Here is a 24137-nt window from a genome sequence, read left to right as displayed (position 1 = left end):
TTTGTCTCAACTTCCATATAAACTACTTAAAATCCACACTCCCACACAAGCACTGAAATTTATAGGAGCACAAATAGATACCGTCGCAGCCAAAGTGACTTTACCCATGCACAGATTCAATACTCTACACAACCTCACATGGCCAGCCTTAGGCCGATTTGCCCGATTCCCTAGCGTGGGGCCCTGTGCCTGAGGGGACCCCATACCCAGGTGAGCAACACGTGCGCTGGGAGCGCGGGGTACCCCCAGGTCCAGGGCACATGCATCACGGGGTCCCCCCAGGCGCACGGCGCATGCGTTGTGATGTCCAGGGTGCATGGCACATGTGCGGCCCCGCCCCCGGAATCTGGCCCCGCGCTCTCTAGAGCCTGCCCTGCAAACTCATAGCGGTTGCATGAGGTATCCCTACCATGACAATTTGCGAATGCCTGAAAATTTTGAGTCACGTGGCTGCCACAACCTACATTGTCAGGTTAGCAAGGCTCCACGTGACATGCCTTCAGTCTTGGCTCACCACACTTTACACCCCGTCTAGAGACCCGCTGTCCAAGTCAGTTACCATTCCGCCATGGGTCCTCAACTCCTTGCACTGGTGGACAGAACCAGACAACGTCTTAACTGGCATTGCATTCCATCAACCGACCCCTACATTTACCATTACGACCGATGCATCACTCATGGGATGGGGTGTTCACCTAGGAGCCCTCACGGCCCAGGGCAAATGGTCATTCGCAAAGCAAACCCTCCATATCAACCTTTTGGAACTGAGAGCAGTGCAATATGCATGCCAGCATTTCCTACACTACATAGCTCTCAAGACTATCAACATCATGATGGATAACACCACTTGAATGTATTATATCAAACGGCAAGGTGGTGCACGATCCCCATCCCTAAGTATGGAGGCTCTCAAACTATGGAATTGGTGCTTGGTGCACCAGATTAATCCCGTTGCCATGTACTACCCTGGAGTGTTAGTTACAGCAGACACCTTCAGTCGCAAGCTGTATGACCACCAAGAGTGGGAGCTAGACATGCATGCCCTCGGTTACATGTTTCGCCAATGGGGTCAACCAGACATAGACCTTTTTGCAACCAGGAACAATCGCAAATGCCACCTTTACTACTCCAGAGCAGCCTTAGGGAAGCACTCCTCGGGGATTCTTTCTCCATCAGATGGGATGCACCGCTACTCTGAGTTCCCAACCCTTCCCATACTCCACAAAATCAGAAATAGATTGAGCTCATGTGATTTTCATTGCACCAGCATGGTCGAGGCAAACATGGTATCCTTATCTCTGCAGAATGACAGTGACGGATCCATCCGCATTTCCACCTCAATGCAATCTTCTCTCCCAGAATCACACTGCAATTCTCCACCCTGAACTGCACAAACTCCACTTCCACTCTTGTCTCCTTCATAGCTCCAGGATGCTGAGAACACCTGGTCTGAAAGAGTAAAAGAAATATTAATCAACAGCAGAAGAGAGTCCACCAGGAAAACTTACCTCTACAAATGGAACAGAGTCTCCCAGTGGCTTAAACGTACTCCTACTATACCCCCTGAGACCACCCCTCTCCCCATCCTACTGGACTATCTCTTGCACCTTAGGGAGTCAGTCCTGGTGCTAAATACTACCAAGGTTCATGCAGCTGCTATAGCAGTTTTTTACCACACCACTGACAGTGATTGTTTCCTTTTGAACCCAATCACCAAAAGATTCCACAGTGGTCTACAAAACACCTTTTCCATCCGTTCGCCCACCAATTCCCATCTGGGACCTAGATCACGTACTCAAGAGCCTGACGAAGCCGCCATTCGAGCCCTTGGCAACCTGTCCTTAGTAATACCTGTCTATGAAGGTTTCCTTTCTAGTCGCAATAACTTCTAGTAAGAGAGTCGGGGAAATTGCCACCCTAATGACGGGACCCCGCCTTACACAATTTTCACCAAGGTCAGAGTGACACTTCCACCCCACCCCAAATTTCTCCCGAAAGTTCTCTCTCCCTTCCACATCAATGAACCTATACACTTACACTTCCACCTGTTTTTTTTCCCCCCAAGCCGCCTATTGATTCATCACAAGCAGCATGGTACACCCTTGACGTCCGCAGAGTGCTCCTGTTCTACGTTGATCATACGAGAGTCTGGTGGATATCTCCTAGCGTCTTCCTATTCTTTGCGGAACGATCTAAAGGGCAGTCTATCGCTTCTCGGATCTCCAAATTAATCTCTTCATGCATCCACACATGCTACACCATACACAACAAAGAACCACTGAGCACCATCACTGTCCATTCCACCAGGTCTATGTTCTCTACAACCACTTTACTCAAAAATGTACCTCTCCAGGACATTTGCAATGCAGCCACTTGGTCATCAGACCGCACATTACACTCTGACCTCCTCCATAGTGACATTCATGGCTGTCGGACAAACAATATTATCCTCTGTGACAACAACAGAGCTCCAAACCCATCTCCGTGAGCCAACTATTGCTTTATAGTCACACACAGTGGAGCACCCACATGGACACTACTCGAAAAAGAGAGAGTTACCTTATGCAGTAACAGTGGTTCTTCGGGATGTGTCCCCACATGGGTGCTCCACTACCCTCTCTCCTTCCTCTGTTTTGGAGTCCTATGCTCTACTAGCATGGGTAGAGAAGGAACGGAGGGAACCGTGCCACACGTGCGCCCAACACACCAATGGCACAAGGGAACACCACGGCGTGACGGACACTGCTAGAAAAATCTCCGGTTGCCGGCGTGAGGATGCACCAGCACCCAGAGTGGAGTATCCACGGGGACCCACATCTTGAATAACCACCGTTATTGCGCAAGGTAACTCCTTCATCCACTGCTTAGGGGAAGTGCACATACCCCAGAAACCCTAACTGTGCCACGCCCTCATAGCAAGAGCGAAGAAAGGTAGGGAGCACCAGCTCCAGATGATTTTATTTGAGAAGGCAATGCAGACTATGTGCTCTCAAGCCTCTCTACCAGCAGCATAGGCTCCCAGAAAGAGAACCGCTTTACCATTACTCCAGAAGCAGGCTAAGAAGGGACCATCCGCATCTAAATCCCTGCCCCCAACTCCATCCTATAGAGTTCCCAGAGGTGACAAGCTGAGCACTACCATCACTGGGGAATCAGGGGCTCGAACTGGCACTGCAACCGCCACATTGCGCTCAGCCTGGTGCCAAAGAGAGCAGAATCGGCACTGGAGAGCTATCACCTGCACGCCCACATGCCAGTGCTGGCACTGTTGAGAGATGCGGCACCGAGATCCATGCCGCCAGCGACCAAGCAGCCCTCCCATAAGGTATTATCTTTAAATGCAAGCCCCAACGCTCCTGACTTGATGCCTTCTCCTGTGGATGCTCCAGCACAGGTACATAATACAGGCACAGGTACATAATACAGGCACAGGTGGTAGGCAGGGCATTTAACCTCCTCACTCCAGAGAGGCTTCCCTTATGCCATTCTCTTCAGGAGTTTCCCCACACCATGTGAGGTCTCCTGTACGCTGTGAGCATGCTGCCTTTAGCTGGGACAGTGCTTTCTCATCACAGTACTCGTCCCCTGCTACCTCTCACCATCTTTACTGTTATCATGAACGACCAACATATCTTCCTTAGTACTCAGAGTGGCCAGACCAACCCTTCCCACTACCCTCCCCGCTCGTCACCATTGGACCTCTGGGGTCCACGAAACAGACACTCTCCCACATGGTCTGCTCCAAGGAAGAGACTCCTTCCACTCTCATCTCCTCCCAATAACACCTCTTCATACCTTGAAGACACAGTAATACCAGATGATACCCACCCTGCAGATGACCTAAAGCTATTCCAAGAACTGTTGTGACAACCCAAGATGTCCAGCAGGAAGTTGGCGAGAAACAACACTGACTTCTGAAAAACATCAGTCCTCCTTCGCAGGGAAGAATCACACTCCCTATCAACAAGGCTATCATGGAGGTCTCCAATGAAATTTTGCAAACCCCTGCCTCAGTTCAGCCAACTTGCAAGAAGTCCAACAGGAAGTACTTCATACCACTAGAGGACCTAGACTTCCTTATCTCACATTCACCACCAAATTATCTCATTGTGGACGCTGCTAACCAACGTGCAAGGGCCTCTCAGACCAGACCAACATCCAACGACAAGGAACACACAAAATTAGAAGTATTCTGGATAAAGGTCTATTATTTGGCTACACTTCAGTTAAGAATTGCTAACTATGCAGCATTGCTGGCAAACCATGACTTTGATAACTATTCCAAATTGGCAGGGTTGATGGAACACCTACCAATTCCAAAAAACCCATGATGAAATCAATCATCCACGAAGGGCACACTATTGCTTGTACAGCCCTTCTTCCCTCAATAGATGAAGTTTACATGGCAACTACGGCAATGGCCATGGCTTTGGTAATGAGAAGAGCCTCTTGGCTCCTATCAGCTGGCATACCCAAAGAACTGTCAGCCGACAGGGCAGTGTGTGTGTGTGTGTGTGTGTGTGTGTGTGTGTGTGTGTGTGTGTGTTACTGAGAAAAGGTTTAACGTCCATGTCTTTACTGCTAGGACCGGGGTCCCGTCGCGGAGGGCAGCCAACAGGCTGACAGACACCCCAGAGTTCATAGGAAGAGCTTATTACATCTCAGATTTCAGCTGCTAGGATACAGGATCCCTATGCAGCGGGCAGTCTAGGGAAGACTGAGAGATGCCCCAACTGATCTGTCACCTGGGAGTGGCACGATCCAAACGCCCAAGCTCCTCCTATACCTGTCCCTTATGACCAGCTGAAGTTCTTTTAAATTGTGCTTGGTTCTGTTACAGCAACTGAAGGAGTCAGGTTACAGCTTAAACAGTTACAGGTTTATTAAATAAGCTTATAAATCATATGGTTACAATGGCTATTGCTCTATTTCTTAACTGCTAGCAAATATAGATTTTAAAAATGGTTACAAAGAAAATAAAGATAGAAAATAGAAATAATGGTACCAAGTGACAGCTTACTCTATAAAGAGCTCTAAGTCTATGTGTACACTTAAGACAAAGGACCACATCCAGGTACAATTTTTACCCCTTTCTGTGCCCCTCGACTCCAGCGGGTCAAGCCAGGGCCGGTCCCTCAATTCCTAGGAAAGACGAATACGAGATGGGCATCCCTTTGGAACCTCGGGAGGTCCAACACCTAACCTGACCAGCAGATAGATGGTAGATTGACACTCCGAGTAAATGTGCTGCTGGACCCATCTTTATACCCCTGGGGGCCCGTATCCTTTTTCTTATCTTAAGATGTCAAATTGTACTGGTCCGTTTTGTGGCGCCAGTTCTTACAAGGGAGTTTCAAATAATTTACACTTGCAAGAGAGAGAACTAAATTGTGAGTACTAGACATTTTTTTTACTGGGTGAGAGATTCCTCCCCCCGCAGACGGCTGTGTATTCGTATCAATATGGGATTTAGTCAAGGGCACTCCTCGGCAGCCTCTTGGTCAGCAATTGGCATCTCTCTATTTACAGCCATTCACGGTCACTGAGCCTGCATATCCAGGCAAGCAAAAATGGATGTTACAAGGGGGGTTCCTGTCTGGCTACAAGAACTCTAGTTCAGGGTAGAAGACCTTCCCTTTAAGTGCAAACTTTTTGCTGCTACTATGGATGAAGGGCTACACAACAACAAGGACTCCTGCACTACCTTTTGTACGCTCAGCATGTAAACCCCACCATACCGGCGAAGGCATTATACTCCATACCACAAGAACAGAGACAGTTACTACAACCGCATTCAACAAAGGCAGTACGTCTACAGTCGCCCTAGCCAACACTCCCAGAGGAGGCACCCACCTCAAACTTGCTCTTCTAGTTCCCAAGCAGCAAAGCAGCAGATTTTTAAGATTTGATCAAAGGCCTGCCCAACCTCCCATTTCAACCTTTTCCAACAAGCCAGTACCATCTCTTTACCAACAGACTCATTCCCTTTTACCATAAATGGGATGTTAGAACAGCAGATCAGTCGGTCTTAGAAATAATCCGCACAGGATATGCTATCCCCTTTACATGGCTTTCGGTTGCCCACCTCTCTTCCCCAGCCCTCTTCAGGGGCCCCTCTCACGAGACTTCCCAGACAAGAAATTGAAAGCCTCCTGCATTTGGGAGTGAGAGAGAGGGTCCCTCTGCCCTTATGGGCAAGAGGTTTCTATTCCAAATATTTTCTGACACAGAAGCACACAGAGGGCTGGAGACCCATATTGGACCTCTGGAATCTAAACAAATTTCTGTGGAAGCAACGCTTCAAGATGGTAACACTGGCCTCGATTGTACTGGCTCCGGACAAAGGGGATTGGTTCATAGCCCTCAACCTTCAGAACGCATACTTCCACATTGCCATACACCCATCACACAGACAATATCTCCAATTTAGTGCGGGCGACAATCACTAACAGTACAGAGTCCTCCCTTTCAGACTGTCTTCTGTCCCCAGGATCTTATCAAAGGTCCTGGCTGTAGTCACAGCCTATCTGAGACAGCAAGGCATTGTGATCTTTCCATACTTAGACGACTCTCTTTTATAAAAGGCCGATCTTAGTGGGTGACTACCACCGTGCTCGGTCTAGGCCTCCTCTTAAATGAACAGAAATCAACCCTGCAGCCCAGACAGGGTATAGAGTTCATTGGGGCCCGCCTCGATTGACTGCCTACTTCACCGATTTACAGTCCTATGCAATCTCATCAACATACTGTTGGCAACTCCTACCGCTATAGCACTTACCTGCCTCCAGGTAATGGGCCAAATGGCTGCCACTACCTATGCCATGCAGCACGCGCATCTCCATTTCAGAGCCATACAACACTGGCTAGCATCAGTTTACAAGCCAAGGCATTGCCCCTTGCACAAATAGGTCATAGTCCCTATCATGACTCGAGCCTCCCCTCAGCTTTACAGCCATGTCATCATTGGGTCAGTGGCGAACCATTCCCTTTACCCCAGTCTCTCCTACCCTACTCATGTCACTACTTGCCCTTCTAACACCCCGGAATAACCCCAGACATAGGGCCTCCCCCCTCGTAATGCTGCCCGGCTGACAGGAGGGGGACCTGGGCCCCCCTCACTCCAGGTCCCGACCCAGGACCCTAAGGACGGGGAGATAGCTCCCTGTACGGTTGGTGGGGCAGCCGCCGTAACTCACCAACCCTCGAGCTGCCTGTCCAGCTCCAATGCTCAGTCCTGGGTCACTTCCTCCCGTCTCCGTGGCCATGCTCAGGCCAGCGTCCTTATGCCCCTCCGGTTTCTCACGCTGCCGTCCTTTCCCGTCTGCAACTTCAGCTCCTCTCTGCTCTCTCCGCCTCTGCCCCTCTCCTGCCTTTTTCCTACCTCTCCTCGGCGTCCTCTCCTTCCCCCTTTCTACTTCCTCTCTCTCCCCCTTCCAACCAGGCTCCTCCCCCTCTCCGACGCTCTCTCCCGTGTCAGCACACTGCCCTACGTCACTTCTGGGAGTGGTGACCGAGCAAGTGGTGCACAGCCGCTGAGAGTCTGAGCCTTCCCTGCAGAACGCTTCGGCGGGGCTTTCAGAAGGTCAGGTCCCAAGGGTGGCTGCAGCTGCTGCCGTCACCTCGGCCCTGTCACAGTCCCCAAGAAGGTGCTAGGCTCGCTTTCATGGTGAACAGTACTCACCAACTTTTTAACAGGAGTACCTTTCCATGAGCCCGAACCATCCATGCAGATTATCATAAGCCAGGGGGCACACTTGCTTCAACACACAGTCCGAGGCAGATGGTCACCGCACAAGCCCTCACTACACATCAACCTCCTCAAGCTCAGGGCCATAAGGAATGCGTGCAGTCATTTTCTTACAATCGTTGCCTATCAGACCGTTCATATACTTACTGACAATATGACAGCCACGTTTTATATGAACAGGCAGGGAGGACCTCTCTTCCCATCGCTCTGTGCTGAGGCAGTCCACCTTTGGAATTGGTGCATCTGCCATGATATCACCATAAGAGCCTCATACCAACCTGAGGTGAACAATGTTCAGGTAGATGCCCTGACTCGCAACTTCACTATTGACCACAAATGGGAGCTGCATCCTGCGATACTCATCTCCATCTTTTTGCAACTCCCAATAATATGAAGTACGTCGGATGCTGTTCAAGAGCCAGAGTAGGTATGGGTTCTCGGGGTGATGCATTCCTCAACTGTTGGAACAAGCTGCTGCATTATGCCTCCCCACCCATTCCACTCATCTCCAGAGTTCTATGCCAGATTCACACTGACAGAGCTCTAGTCATACTGATAGTCCCATCCTGGGCCAGACAAACCTGGTTCCTGTTTTTACATACGATGTCCACAGCCATGCCATATATTCCATCCTGTCACGACATCCTATCTCAGGATGGGAGCAAACTGCTCCATCCCCAACCGCACACACACACTTCATTTCCATGGCTTTCCTAAGCAATGTACCCCTTAAAGACATTTTATATAGGCCTATGCTTATTGGTTAATCAAGTAGACAACTACTGAGTCACATCCGTAGTCTGTTGGAGCGTGAGTGGGAGAAAGAAAGGGTGGATTTTCTAAATGTCACATAGGAATACATGAGTAGGCAGATGACTACAGCTCATAAGATGGATTTATTATTAAAAAATACAAAATCACTGAATTTGGTAAAATATTGGGTAAAAATTTCAGCTCAAGTAAACTTACTTGTATATCGTTAACCCTACTTGCACATTCTTAACCCTAATCATTTCAGTTCTTCATCAGTTTAGATTATAAACCAACTTTACTTTGTAAACAGTCCAGCATTATTCTAGGTCTGTGAAAGTGCTATACCAGATGCACATTGATTTAAGTCCATTTCAGTGGCAATGCTGTTGGTGAATACTGGTGTTGATCTGGGAACAATAAATCCCCACCTCCAGACATTGATATGAAATTATGCTGAAATTACAAGACAGCAAGTACAAGAAAAGACAAAGTTGATTTCTTGATAATTTTATATGCTTTTTTTTAGTGAAATACAGGGTTAGAGAGAAGTTGCTGCATTTTGATGTTGGGACCTCTAACTCTGCATCTTATTAAACTACTTGGCAGGTGTGATTCTCCACATTTCCAAATAACAGTAGTATTCTGCAATATTTTGCACAAGTAAGGATGGCTGGACAAAATGAGAGTGAATAACTTCATTATAATGCACTTTTTTTCCAAACAAATAAATCCTCCAAAATATACTGTATGTATATGGTATTAATAAGGCCAGCAAGCAATAGTCACACTTTCTGTTGTCTTCAACAGCATTTCTTCCTTTCCCAGTACATGTGGTTTAATACTCTGGATTTTTTTTAAGTGAGATACCTATGTATGTATTTCAGATTATCTGTATTTAGAATAACTTTACCATGTTAAACAAATAGAGGCCAAATTTTTCAAATTGAGATGTGTGTCTTTAGGCATTAATTTTGAACCTTGTAAATCACATTGGCCTGATATTTCAGAATAAATAAGAACACACAGTGCTCACTGAATTTGCAGAGGTTGCACACCTCTCGTAATCAGGTTTAACTTTGGGAATCCAAGTTGTAAAATTGTGGTGTTATTTTAATGCATTTGTTTTAACTTAGTCTGTTTAGCATCAGTAACTTTGAAATAGCAACATCTAGATAGGGTTTTTATTCATTTTAAGGAAGTTGACAATTGTGTATCTGCATTTCTTTAGATCCAGAAGAACAGTACATCGTTCTCATTTTTGAGACTGGCCTTGATGCTCATGGAAATACAATATTTGAAAAAATTGTTGCTGAGATTGGTCTCAGGAATAATATTTCTGATTTCTTTGTGAAAATTCCCTTTGAAGAAGCCAATGGTAGGCTTGTGGCCTTTACAAAATCCTTGGAAGACAACTCCAAAGGAAGCTGTTCTCATAAAGAAAACAAAATTAAAAATGTAAATATGTTTTTGTTTGTGACCAAAGCTTTATTCTGAGTTGTGATGTCATTTGCTTTACGAATACAATGCTTAGACTTTCCTATTTCACTGGGAACAATTGTCTTTTAGTATATATTGTTTGTTTTTCTAGCTTTTTGTTCAAATATTTTGTTTTTGCAGCATTGTAACTAAGTGTGTGACATTAGTATAATTCCAAAAGAGGAAAATTATTTTGCTGCACTATAGTTAAATGTAATTAGTGTTTTCTTTTCACCAAGCTTCTAAGAGCTTACAGAATTTTGATCTATTACTTAAGTTTGTGTGACATATAAGTGCCAAAAATGAATAACTATTTTTCTTACCTTTAAGTTAAATAGTTCTTTTAGACCATAGTACTAATGATATTACCAACCTGTTACGAAAATGCCTCTGCTTATCCTCTCAAACCATGTATTTAAATGATTGAACGCATAGTCTCTCTGGGGGGAATTTACAAGGTTCTTAATTCAATTTTATTAATTTTGAGTGTGGACTTGAATAAACGTTATGTTCATTTTATAAGGTGGTCTCTGACTCCAAAATGCAGCTGAGAAATGCTCCTCCGTTTCAGTTTTTTGATGATGATGATGATGAAATTGGAGAGCCCCATACAGTCTTTATTGGCCCTATAGAAAAGTAAGATGTCTTTTTGTTGTTGTTTTGCAATGATCTAATACTTTCTTTGGAATTTGATTTATTATTTAATGTATTTTTCTTTGCAGGTTGATAGTTTATCCACCTCCTCCTGCTAAAGGTGGTATTTCTGTGACCAATGAAGACCTCCATTGCCTAAACGAAGGAGAATTTTTAAATGATGTTATTATTGATTTTTATTTAAAGTAAGTTTATTTCAGTCTGGTTTTTAGCGTCTCCTTACTGTGGCTTTTGAAACATATTTACATCAGAGCTCTATAGATCAATTAATGACTTAGTTTCAAGCCATGTATATCTGCCAGAATTAAGTTTCATTTTTATTTTGCTAAAAAGTTTGTAATTTTATGCTTTGTCTGTTTGATACTTACTTAATTTTAAAACAGATTTTACAAAGATTCCTCTATAAGAGGAATAATAGTGATAACTAAGTAGAAAAGAAAAATTAACTTAGTTTGACCTTTCTCTTTATGATGAATAAATATGTTCAGAATTTTTGTTTGCATTAGATCTGAAATTAAATTATTTTGATTTATAGAATTTGCTAATCACAAGTCTTTCAATAGTCCCATAGAATGCAACTATTTTAAAAATTCCAGTTTCCAAACTATGATATTAAATGACATACCTGATAAAGTAGTTGGCTGCGTCTAGACTGGCAAGTTTTTCCGCAAAAGCAGATGCTTTTGCGGAAAAACTTGCCACCTGTCTACACTGGCCGCTTGAATTTGTGCAAGAGCACTGATGCTCTAATGTAAGATTGTCAGTGTTCTTCCGCAAATACTATGCTGCTCCTGTTCGGGGAAAAAGCCCTCTTGCGCAAGAGGGCCAGTGTAGACATCTAAAAAGTGCTTTTGCGCAAAAGTGTCCGTGCCAATCTAGATGCTCTTTTCTGCAAATGCTTTTAACAGAAAAACTTTTCTGTTAAAAGTATTTCCGGAAAATCATGCCAGTCTAGACGCAGCCGTTGAGTTTTGATCCCTAATATGTAGACGGGGGTGGGTGTGTGTGTGTGTGTGTGTGTGTGTGTGTGTGTGTGTAATTGTGAAGATACTTTTAAAATATACTTTAGAAGAAAAGAGAAGACTTGAGAGACTGAGGTTTTTAAGAACATTAATTGTGCTTTCTTTCGTAACCGTTTCAGAGTTGCTCCTTTTTTCTGCTTGCCTTTTTTTTTAAAAAATTGCATCAATGGCCCATTAATTAAGTTCAAAACTTCTACATACTTTGATAAGAAAATAAATGAAACAGAAAACCATAATAAAGGACCAACTCAAACCCACCAAAAGTAATGAAATTACTTAAGCAAAAATTCTGCCTTAGAGTGGGAAGCATAGCATCTGTTAGTTTCACTCTAGTTAGTTAACTTAGCCATGAGACTTTTGCACTTTGTTCCAATTTAATGAGAGGCATCTAAGACCTTTTTAGGGTGGTCGCAGTGGTCAGTATGGCCACTATATGGCAGACTTTGTCAGCAAGTCAAGTATCAAAGAGCTTTACATAGGAGCGAAGAGAGGCAGGATTCTTTTTTAATTGGATTTTTTTTTAACAGGTATTTGGTTCTAGAAAAACTGAAAAAAGAAGATGCTGACAGAATTCATGTTTTCAGTTCATTTTTCTATAAACGCCTTAATCAAAGAGAGAGGAGAAATCTTCATGAAACTGCAAACCTCTCGTAAGTGTGACAAGTGCTAAACACAATGAAAGACGTTAGAACAGAAACATTACACAAATAAAACCTGAAGGAACATTAGTTGGAATATCTGATGCTAGCCAGAATCTCTGAAGTCTTTTCCCAAGAACAATAAATATAGAATATGCACTAAAAATCTTTTAGAAACATTTTCCACTGGTGCAAGTACCATGAAAATATCCAGAAAGATAATCTTACTTTTTTAAAAAATTGCAACAAAACAAAGATAAGATGATGCCCTAAATATTAAATATTTACTCTCTGCTTTTGGTCTCTTACAGAATACAGCAAAAGCGACATGGGCGAGTAAAAACATGGACACGGCATGTTGACATTTTCGAGAAGGATTTTATTTTTGTCCCTCTTAATGAAGCGTAAGGAAAAAACTGCCTTTTATTAATGTGTACAGTAGAAACTGTTTGCCAATTTTTAAATGAAAAGCATGCTTACTGTGATTGCACTTGAAGTTACAGCAGCATTCCCCATTTCATATGTTGAGCATTTCTCTCAAACTGGTAAAAGTTTTAAAAAGTGGAATAACAGTACAAATGTCATTATACATGAATCATTGGGAAATATGCCTATTGTTCAAAAATGAGATTTTTTTTCTGTATGTGATCTTATTTTTCACCTAGATTTATTTAAAACTTTCTCTTCTGATCTGGTTTTGGTCAGTACGGTTGGGGAGTTTTAACCTTCTACCTTGAAACTTTTTTAAACTGCTGGATTATGAGACCCTTCAAGGCTTTCCAGTTGCCTACTCTTGGCTCCAATGGTACAGACCCTCAGAGCTGAAACAGATTGTGGATTACTTGCATTGCCATAGTTCCTAGGAGTTCTAGTCAGGTACAGATACACACACACATCCCTTCGGCCAAGGAACTTGCAATCTAAGTAGAAGGCAAGAAATAACAGATGGTGAGTACAAAATAACAGACACACAGCATTGGTCAGTTTAGTAGTTAGTAGTTTCTACATACAAGCAGCCTAACAGTCATCAAGCTTCTTGTAGGCATCATAGTAAAGGAGAGATTTGAAGGTAAGTCATTAAGTAGACTTGCGGATTTTTATGGGGACTCTCTCCCAAGCATATTGGGGTAGCATGGGAAAAAGCATGGAAGTATGTTTGAAAAATGTAACAAGTGAGCAAGGGAAACTGCTTTTATGAACCAACTGGAGGTGAATACTGGCAGTTAAATAGTAACTGAGAGATGATAGCTAGTGTGGTGATTGACTGACTGTAAATGGGCTTGAAAGTGAATACAAACAGCTTGTGTTCTATTGTATAGAAAGAGAGGAACCAACCGAAAAGTGACATTAAAGTGGCAGGTTAACAAAATTATCTTTGCAGCTGTATTCTGAATGGATGTGAGCAGGGTAAGAATGCATTTATGAAAGCCAGAGAGAAAGATGTTGCAGTAATCAAGTTGTGAGATAAGTACAGCTGAGGGTTTTAGCTGTGTGGATGGATAGGAAAGGCTGTATCTTAGAAAGAATCAGCAAGATTTAGATATAGCCTAGATATAAGGATTTAGAGATTGGTCCAGGAAGAAGGTGTGACAGTCCATATGGTGGTGATGTCCATAGTGACCAAGAGATGAGAGTTTTATGTGGGAGAAGAATGAGGTCTGTTTTTGCATTGGTGGGCTTGATGTCAGCTGGGAATCTATGAGATGACAGAGAAACAGGCTAGTATTTAGCCTGTACAGAAGGAAGGAGACAAGTCTGGAGCAAAGGTAAAACTGTTAAACCATTAGCAATAGGAAATAGTTAATTTTTTGTTTGGGGGTGAGATTTCCTGGAGATGAGATGGGGACAGAGCCTATAGAACCCCCATAGAAAGTTGGAGAGCAGAAGAGAAGCTTCCTCCAAAAGACGCACTGAAAGACTGACTAGAGGGGGTAGGCTGTAGGCCTACATTTTCAGGATGTCTCTGCTCAGTGGCTGTGCATCTGATGAAGTTGTTGGAGTTTGACCATATGCTTCCCAAAAGCCTTTCTGAAATCTTTCCACAAGTCACTGTTTCAGGGAGATTTTCCAGCAACTGTGGGATAAGTATACAGAAGATAGTTGAACTAAATGGCTGAGTAGAGGATTGTGTGGACACAAGACAGAATTTACCTGAAAACAATATGCCTGATTTAAACACAACTGCTCTGATATCATGTACACCCATACTGTCATGCTAGTTCTGCTACAAGTGGTTCAACTCCCCAGTGTAGATAAACCCTAGAAATCAAAATTTGAAACTTATGTTATTTGAAACTTGTTGTTTGCATTCCGATGAAAGTTGACGATTAGTCTGTTAAGAAATAAGGTAAAGTGCACAAGTGTTGTGGGTGGGTTTTTTGGGTGGTGTGGTTTTTTTTTTTAAAGAGCCCAACTGCCATTGATTTTAAATGATACTGAATGCCATGGCCCTTAGACTCCCAGGGCATGTAAGTACTTTTGAAAATTTTACCCCAAATCAGTTTTTCTTAGGAAAAGCCACTAGTTAAGTCTTTAGCTATAGCTAAATCTGTGTAAAACACGGTTCGGTTTTGTTTTGTTTTTATTACAGTAGCTCCAAGAGAACTCAGTCAGATCATCCTCTTCTTGCACCCAAACTATACTTTGCTGTCACTCCATATGTGATTGTGTGGAGGTTCAGGCTTTCAGTGAAATCTGTAAAGGCAAAGGGGGACCTGCTGTGGACCAGTAGAGCCCTGCAGATATAAAATTTTGTATCCATGTTTGTATCCACAAAAATGGACTGTGGATTAGATACAAAGCAGATATCTGCAAATTTGCAGGGTTCTAGATACAAACTTCGTATCTGTATCCATATCCACAAAAATGAGCTGCAGATATCTACAGGTTGTACCTCCCTTAACTGGGACTCCCTGGTCCGTCGTCATCTGTGGTCTGGCATGGACCTGGAATGCTCCTGGATCACAGAGCCCAGGTACAGGGAGGTCGGTGGCGGGGTAGGAGCACCGCTTACTCAGCCAGGAGCCCAGTGTATGTAGTGTGCGGTGGGAAGGACAGCCAGCATGGCAGGGAGTTCTGGCCCCAGCGGAGCTCCCTGGCCCCAGCTGCTGGAGAGCTTTAGCCTGGCGGCAGCTGTGAACCTCCAGCCCCAGCCAGTGAGCTCCGATCCCAACAGCAGCCAGGGAGCTCTGGCCGAGGTTGCAGAACTCCAGCCCCGGCCACGAAGCCAGACAGCAGTGGAGCTCTACCCCAGCTACACAGCTCTGGCCGTGGCACTCCAGTCCCAGCAGTATCAGGGCCAGGGAGAGCCCCGGGGGCTAAGGCATCAGTGGGGGCAGACTGGAGCCCTAGTACAATGGCAACACGATCATGAGGGGAGGGACCTTTCCTGGTCCAGCAAATCTCCTCATTTGGGACCAGTCGGGTCCCAAGGGTGCCGGACCAGCGAGGTCCAACCTGCACATCCACATCTGTGGAGGAAGTGTGAACTCTCTTCTCCTATGGCTTCACAGGTGATGGTGGTGCTGGAAGCATTATCCCGCTTCTCTCTCCTGCTTTTCTCTGCCCAAGGCTATGTGATATTGGAGGAGATATTGGGGGATCATACTTACATTTGGAAAGTTTAGGGAGCAGGAGACTGTGGGCTGGCTATACCAGCAACAATCAAGTTGGACTGAACGGGCAGGCTGAACTGCTCCCATTGAACTTCCAGAGGAAAAAAAATAGAAGTAGATGTAAAATATTAGCTCTGCTGTTAACTAGTCCACACTGAAGGAGGAAAAAATGGGAAAACACATATTTAAGCTTTAGAGGAGGAAAAGGAGTTATGAACAATGAGTTACTTTGAAGAAATACCCAGTGTGTGTCTTTGTTTTAGTTAAACATATCCTATTAATGAGTTGGATGGTGGCTAGGTCAGTACACGAAACAATCCCGCCTTTAGGGAACGTTATGGATGTGTTCAGAAAAGTAGAAAAACCAACCAACTACCATTCTTTTAGTCACGGTTAACTCCAATTTTTGCCACTTCATTTCTGATAACTAAAATATTAAATCAGTATAAATTTACTTACAAATTTATTTTTCTTTTGTAGTGCTCACTGGTTTTTGGCGGTCATCTGTTTTCCTGGTTTAGAAAAACCCAAATATGAACCAAATCCCCACTACCACGAAAGTGCCCCAATGCAAATAAAAGCATTCTCTTCTGAAAGAGAGAGCAACACTCCATCTCCTTTGCCAAACGAGTTGGTTTCGTCTTCACAAAGCTCTCCTTCCAAGGCTACAGTAAAGAAGCCATTGAACAAAAAACTTCCTGCAGCTTTAACTGATACGAACAGTGAAACAGAAGACAGTGGGCCACTATATTGTAGAAGAAGCCCTTGTAGGGGGAAAAGTGGTTTTAAAAAAATAAATCAAATAGACAGTGATTCAGAAGAACCTAAGACTGTTCAATCTGCATGTCATAAACTTGATCATAGGACTTCAGATGAAAATGGAATTCAGAGTGAATACTTAACTGCTGTACAACCTATGGGTATGTATTTTTTAAATCTTTGTACTTTTAGTATGAAAGATTCAGAGTTCATATTATCAGAAGAAAGGTATCTCAGCTGTGGAACCACAGTTCTTGATTCCTATACATATGGGCTACGTCTAGACTGGCATGATTTTCCGCAAATGCTTTTAAGAGAAAAGCTTTTCCGTTAAAAGCATTTGTGGAAAAGAGCGTCTAGATTGGCACGGACGCTTTTCCGCAAAAGCACTTTTGCGAAAAAGCGTCCGTGCCAATCTAGACGCGGTTTTGCGCAAGAAAGCCCCAATCGCCATTTTCGCCATCAGGGCTTTTTTGCGCAAAACAATACCGCGTTGTCTACACTGGCCCTCTTGCGCAAAAGCATTTGCGCAAGAGGGCTTTTGCCCGAATGGGAGCAGCATAGTATTGGCGCAAGAACACTGACAATCTTACATTAGAGCGTCAGTGCTCTTGCGCAAATTCAAGCGGCCAGTGTAGACAGGTGGCAAGTTTTTCCGCAAAAGCATCTGCTTTTGCGGAAAAACTTGCCAGTCTAGATGCAGCCGTGTAGTATTATACAGTTTCATATAGATTTTTTTTTTTTCCTGCATTTAGTGCACAAGATGGAAAACTCAGGAAACAAGGCAAATATTTAATTTGTTTATCCTTGTCTATGAATATATGCCCACCATACCTACCTTACCACACATCATCTAATCCATGCACAAATACGAGATTCATTTCTTAATGGGCTTTCTGTGGTACTTAACACTGTTGTATGAATGCTTCACACAGATGATTGTATTTATCTTTACCACATTGCTATAAATTCGGAGGTTTTCTACCATTTCACAGATGGGCACAAACAGGTTAAGGCCAGCATTTTCAAAAGTATTCACTAATTTTTGGATAACATAGTGATTGGCTGACCAACTTGGCAACTCCAGACTGATTTCTGGTTTTTTTTAAGAGTACTATGCAGCTGCAGATTGCATAGATTTTAGCTGTGGTTGAGAGCACTATGGCTCAAGTTGGGCACCCAGAAATGAGGAACATATGGTTGCTTGTGTATACAGTAATTCCTCATTTAACACGTGCCCGCTTAACACGTTTTCGCGATAGCACGATTTTTTTTTAGGGAATGTTTTTTGAATTACACGACTGTCCCCGGAATAACATGATTTCTCCAACCGTCCCATTGCCGGTGGCTGCGCAGGGCTTCCCCTGCCTCCCTGCAAAGCGGCGGCAGGTTCACCGCTCGCCACACCGTTCCCCAGCAACACCCCCTTGCCGGATACAGTGCGGGTCCCGGCATACCCGTCACAGGGGCATACTCCCAACCCAGTTCCTCTCCCCTCTCCTCTCCTTCCCCATAGCCAAACACCTCCCCTCCCTGCTGTAACCCAGTCCCCTTTCTCGCTCAACTTTGTCCTGGTCCCAACAGACACCACCGCTTTACATGCAACCCCCACCTTTTCCATTATTTTCAATGGGAAAATTGACCCCACATAACATGTTTTCACTTAACATGATCATTTTCTGAAACATATCTGTAGTGTTAAATGAGGAATTACTGTATTTGGAGGTTATTGACTTGCGTAACGTCATATAAGAATCTGTGGTAAAGCATGAGTCAGTCAAGTACTTTTACCTTGAGACCATCCATGCTTTTCATGTAGTCCCTGGCTTCATTCACCACATAGCTACCAATGTCTGCTACTAATGAGGTTTAAAAATCAACAACCCAGTTTTAGACAAACTTGAATCATCTACTGAACATCATTCATCCCACCCTGTGCACTGAGTGAGGCAGGCATCCTGTGAAAAATAAATAATTTGTAACCATAGAAATTAAAAATTGTATCATAATATATAGGCACAAGGGGGCCACATCAAGATTGCATAGGCAGTCTTATATCTGGTGTTTCCTAATTTCAGTGTGCTGGATTTTGCAACCTTTTACGTTCTTTTCAGTGTATTGATGTAAAGTATTAATAGCCTACATTTTTTTTTTTTTAAGAAACATAAATGAAAAAAGTCATGTAGTCACCGTGCCACCCTTAGAGGCTGCCCTTTAGTATGCTCTCCCTCTGTAAGCTTTTCTGTGGCGACTGCTACCAGCAGTGGCCCTCATCTGGAACAGCACTTGCATTAAGAAAAGTTCAAGAGCTGTCACTGTATCAGGTAAAGGCACATGAGTGGTAGGTGGGAGTGCTGGATTGTCTAGTCTGACATCTAGTTTGTCAGAGGTAGCCAATAGCATCCAGCATACTAAACATACTAAACCTAATAACCAAAATTAAACCACAGTATTCTTCGAGTGCTTGTTTACGTAGATTCCAGTCAGGTGTACATGTGTCGTGCACAAGTGTCAAACTTTTTCCCCTAGCAGCTCCTGTAGGGTCAGCTGTGGAGACCCCTAAAGTGGTACCACAGAAGCTATGTCTAGACTACATCCCTCTTTCGAAAGAGGGATGTAAATTAGACATATCAAAATTGCAAATGAAGCTGGGATTTTGAATTTGCTGTGCTTCATTTGCATAATTGCATCATGCCGGGTTTTTTCAAAAAACGCTATTTCGAAAGTGAAACAGCGGTCTATACCTGGTTCTTTCGAAAAGAAAAGCCTTTTTCGAAAGGTCCTGTAAACCTCATTTTTTGGCGAGTATGGGATCTTTTAAAAAAGGCTTTTCTTTTCGAAAGAACCACATCTAGACCACGGTTTCACTTTCGAAATAACGTTTTTCAAAAAAATGCTGTGACATGATTATGCAAATGAAGCATGGAAAATTCAAATCTCAGCTTCATTTGCAGTTTCTATGTGTCTAATTTACATCTCTCTTTCAAAAGAGGGATATAGTCTAGACATGCCCACAATCAGTGCATAATATACTGCTGCAAATTCTAACCCCCCCCCCCCCCCCAGTTCCTTCTTACTGTCCGTGACAGCATTGTAACTTGCTAGCTGTCTTGCCTAGGCAAGCTCCTAGTTCCTAGAATTGAGTAGTTGATCATCTTGTTTCTCTTAGCTGCATTTTTCTTGAAAGAATTCATAGAAGAAGTGGGCAGCTGCTCATAAGGAGTTAGACCCTCAGGGCTCTGGAGCATGCCTAATACCCCAGGGTTTAAGGTGCATGCCATGTTCAAACAGCCTATCTCCAACAGCAGTCTAAATGATGCATGTCTCTGGTGCTAAGGAGAACATTGCACCGAGAAAGGTAAAATCTGCAGGGGTCTTAAACCCTGGTTGAGGAAAGACTGGGAATACCAGCTCCAGCAACTCATCAAGGCAGCCTCCCTAGACTGAGAAGATGGCATCAGGTGCAAGCTCAGCATGCAGTGCTCCAGCCTCTATGTGCAAGACTTCTAAAGACTCTCAGTGCGAAATCCCTGTTGGCACCAAAGGCCACAGCCCTCAGGCACCACTCAACTTCACTGATGTTGTGTAGTAATAAAGAGGGCAGAGGCAGATCACCCTGTAAAACATAACCATGGCAACACCTTGCATGGCACAGGCAGTCCCCCATGTGAGAGGCCCAGAACTTGCCATCAACTCTGGCCCTGGAAGTGGCACTGTCAAGTCCAGCACGCAGCCTATCACTGGCACATAGAAGTGCTGAACTCCCGGTCAACTCCAGAGACCTATGAGGCCACACAGGATCTCATAGAAATATCAGAGACTGAGGTGTCTACGGTACAGGACAAGCCTCCGACACCATCAGGTCCACACCAATCGAGGGATAAGCCAGCAATGCTGCAGCACCCTCAATCCCTGGAGTGGTACCAAGGCAGGTCAACCTCCTCCTCGTTGGAAGGTTTATCCTCTCTGGTGCAGCATTCCACATCACATCCGGCACCAAATGCTTTGGTAGAATCCCCAGCACTGGACATACATGATAGGCATGGAGAATTCGCGTCCAGCACTGAGCCTGTCCCACCCCCAGCATCCCAGACCAAATTGAGTTCCAGAGGCAGATGGCACTGGTTTAGGTCTTGCCTCTCCTGGCACCATTCCAGGTCACCAAAGGCCTCCAGCTGCATGGCTCCAACACTGGCTTTATCAGCACTGCAGTGGTCCTTGCCTTCGGAGTTTGAGTCTGGAGTGATGTCAACACATTTCTGCAGGAACTGCAACAATCAAAGGGGACATGACCCTCCAGCACTGTGGCAGCTGCAGTGGCCGCCCCCCACACACAGGCCTTTTTGGATGCCCGGGCATATCACTAGTCCCAGGGCACACCCAAATCCTTCATATCAGTGGTTTCTACCAGCTACTGATCTCTGTCTCCCAGGGTCAGAAGGCAGTCGAGGGCATCCTGGTAGAGATAGTCCAAGAACAGAAGCCCTGGACCAGACCTCGGTTGAAGGGATGCCGGCACAAACAAGGAGAGGCGCAGGCCTCCTATCACGCAGAGCCTTCAGTGGACCTGCTGCCACCCCAGACTTTTTTGTCGTCCTCCCCTGATGAAGCAGTGGCAGAAACCTCCATGGCAAGCTCTCTTCCAGTTGACCACAAGGGATACCAAGAGCTTTTGAGTCACATGGCCCGGAGCATGAACCTCCCTATGGAGGAGATGCAAGAACTGGAGGACCCAGTGGTGGACATCTTATCACAGGAAGGTCCATCGAGGGTGGCCTTAGCAATCATAAAAACCATTCAGTCTAATTACAATAGCCAGTGGCAGACTCCCTGCCTCCCATGGAGAAAGGGTTGGAGAGGAGGTACTTAGTCCCTTCCAAAGGGTATAAGTTCCTTTTGTTCTCTTTCCCCCTCCCCCCCCCGTGGTGTCATCATTAAACAATAGGGAGAGGCAAGGTCAGCAGGCACCAGCACCAAAAGCCAAGGAGGCAAAAAAGCAGTTGAGGGTTGCAAAGCAACAAGTGATCCTCAGTGGTATGTGTTTAAGTCCTTGGAATTGCTCTTCAAATGCAAAGAGCTCCTTCTCCCAGATGTACAGCAGGGGTTTGGCTCCCTAATGGAGGAGGGGCATACCATAGCCAGAACCTCCCTGCACGTATCCCTGGACTCAGTGCACATGGACATGAACAATGCATTTTGAAGAACACCAGCTACAAGAACAGGTAACTGTCTTTTACAGCACTTTAGAGACTAAACTATTGTGCTCCATGCAGAGAGAACAGAAGAGACTGAGGTGCACCAGTACCTGAGACTCTTGCAGTGTCAGAGAACTGACTAAGTATAAAGGCCGGGCCCTGTTGAACTCGAAATCTTTCTGCACAGACTGTGTCCCTATTGCCTCAAATTATTTTTGTGATTAATCCCATTGACTTGAATTGAACTATTCATCCTGAGCAAAGTTCAGCATGTGCATAAATCTTTGCAGAAGTGGTACCTTGATTTTTCTGATACCATCCACTAGTTACGTAATAGTGATAATGCAATAAGCATAATACAGTTGAATGTTAGTAAAGCTGTTAATACTATCATGAAATATTACTGTAAATATAACATAAATTATCTTGGATAAGAACATCTCAAAACCTTCACTTAGATTTACAGAAACTAGATAGTTGAAAGAGTTTGTGTGTTTGTCTGTCCATCCATCAGAGAATCTGTCCATTCAAGAACTCTTTCTAAACTGTAAGAGCTAGCTAGGACTACCGACTTTGGTATGCAGCTTGCTCTTACCACAATTTAAAGCACGGTCGGGGTTTGATTGTGCCAGCGCAATGGGATTTGCCTGGAATACGATTGTTTCTCCTAAAACAGAGAGAGGGGGGTCAGGCACACTGGTAAGAGTGGCTAGCTGGAGATGGAGCTCTGGGGAGCTGCCATCTGGGCAGCATGGTCCTCATTGCCCCAGCCAGCTGAGCAGATTTGCTGGTTGAGAACCATACCCCAGCCAGCCCTGGGCAACTGCTGCTTGGGCAGCACATTCCCCACCACCCTAGCCAGTCCCAGGGATCTCACAGTCAGGCCATGTGACTCTAGCCAGCCTCGGGGATCAACCAGTCTCCTGCAACTCACCCCCTGCCCTGAGACCTTCCTTTTCACCTCCTAATCCTGACTTGGGCACTTCTCCATATCCCTCACCCTGAGTCTCCCACATCCTCAAGCCCCTGCCCTGTCTCCTGCACCTCCAGCCCTCTGTCCTGATACCTGCCTTAAGGACCCAAGCAATGCTGGTAAATGGGCTAATGGTCTAATAAATGGAACTGTGTTTGAATTGTAAAACATGACTAGTGAAGTAATACAGGCTCATTTTAGGTTTGATCTTTGGAGGCAGTCTTACCGTATTTTCCGGCGCATAAGACGACTTTTTATGCTAAAAAACATCCCCCAAAAATCGGGGGTCGTCTTATATGCCGGGTATACAGGCAGTCCCCGACTTGCAGGTACGAACGGGGCTTTTCTCGCCCCGGAGAACACAGACTGTGGGACCTCATGGTCCCACCGCACGTGTACTCTGGGGCGAGAAAAGCTGCTCCGCGTCTCCCTGGTCTGCAGACCAGGAAGACGCGGAGCAAAGCCTCGGGGGAAGCCGGCAGCGGGGCAGCCCAGGCGCACCTGGGATGCCCCGCTGCCCGAGCCCCTCTGTGGCTTTGCAAAGCCGCGGGGGAAGCCGGCAGAGGGGCAGCCCAGGCGCGCCGTGGCTGTCCCGCTGCCGGCATCCTCAGAGGCTTTGCTCCCGGTGTCCCTGGTCTGCTGAAGACGGTCCCCAGCAGACCAGAGGCACCGGGAGCAAAGCCGAATCGGCAGCGGGGTGCCGCGCTTCTGAGGCTTTGCTTGGGCAAAGCCTCAGAGGCGCGGGACTCCGCCGCTGCTGCAGCTTTGCTCCCAGTGCCTCTGGTCTGCTGGGGACCGTCTCCAGCAGACCAGGGACACCGGGAGCAAAGCCGGGGAGGCGGAGGGGCGCTGGGGCGCTGCCGGTTGGCCTCTTAAGGGGGGGTAGTCTTATACGGCAAGTATAAGACGAAAACCTACCTTTTAACTAGAAAATTAGGGGGTCGTCTTATACGCCCAGTTGCCTTATACGCCGGAAAATACGGTAATTATGTGGATGTGGGAGTTTAAAAATAGATTATTTTTTTTCGCCTTCCTTAGGAATATAAATTGTTGTTCTATAAATATAAATATTAAGAAACATCAGCATTTTATGAAAATTTGATTTACAAAATTTCAGGGCACAATTGCTGCAGTTGTGCAGCTTTTTTCCTATTTTTCATTTCTTTTTTGTTTCAATAAGAGACTTCCTCAGCACTTCCATCAGCAGCTTAGTGAAGAGGAGGAGGAAGGACATGCATCAAAATGTATTACTTACATATTTGATGCCTGTGAATTATTTCTTAAAGAGACTTCAAGTGCCTAAGTC

At 44.9% G+C, this 24137-nt stretch overlaps 1 protein-coding gene across 11 annotated transcripts in view; it reads left to right on the top strand.

Annotated features, from left to right (window-relative positions):
• SENP6 (SUMO specific peptidase 6) overlaps positions 1-24137 on the top strand; it is a 178040-nt gene that overhangs the window by 135154 nt on the left and 18749 nt on the right. For all 11 annotated transcript variants that reach the window (XM_075923799.1, XM_075923801.1, XM_006131959.4 and 8 more), the window contains 6 exons: positions 9729-9955; positions 10500-10612; positions 10699-10815; positions 12180-12302; positions 12602-12694; positions 16385-16824. In XM_075923799.1, coding sequence (XP_075779914.1) covers positions 9729-9955; positions 10500-10612; positions 10699-10815; positions 12180-12302; positions 12602-12694; positions 16385-16824 — 1113 coding nt within the window. The remainder of the gene's footprint in view (positions 1-9728; positions 9956-10499; positions 10613-10698; positions 10816-12179; positions 12303-12601; positions 12695-16384; positions 16825-24137) is intronic.

This window comes from Pelodiscus sinensis, chromosome 3 (genome assembly GCF_049634645.1).
Source record: "Pelodiscus sinensis isolate JC-2024 chromosome 3, ASM4963464v1, whole genome shotgun sequence".
Taxonomy (NCBI): domain Eukaryota; kingdom Metazoa; phylum Chordata; order Testudines; family Trionychidae; genus Pelodiscus; species Pelodiscus sinensis.
The sequence above is the reverse complement of the archived record's forward strand: the minus strand, read 5'-3'. Positions and strand labels throughout refer to the sequence as shown.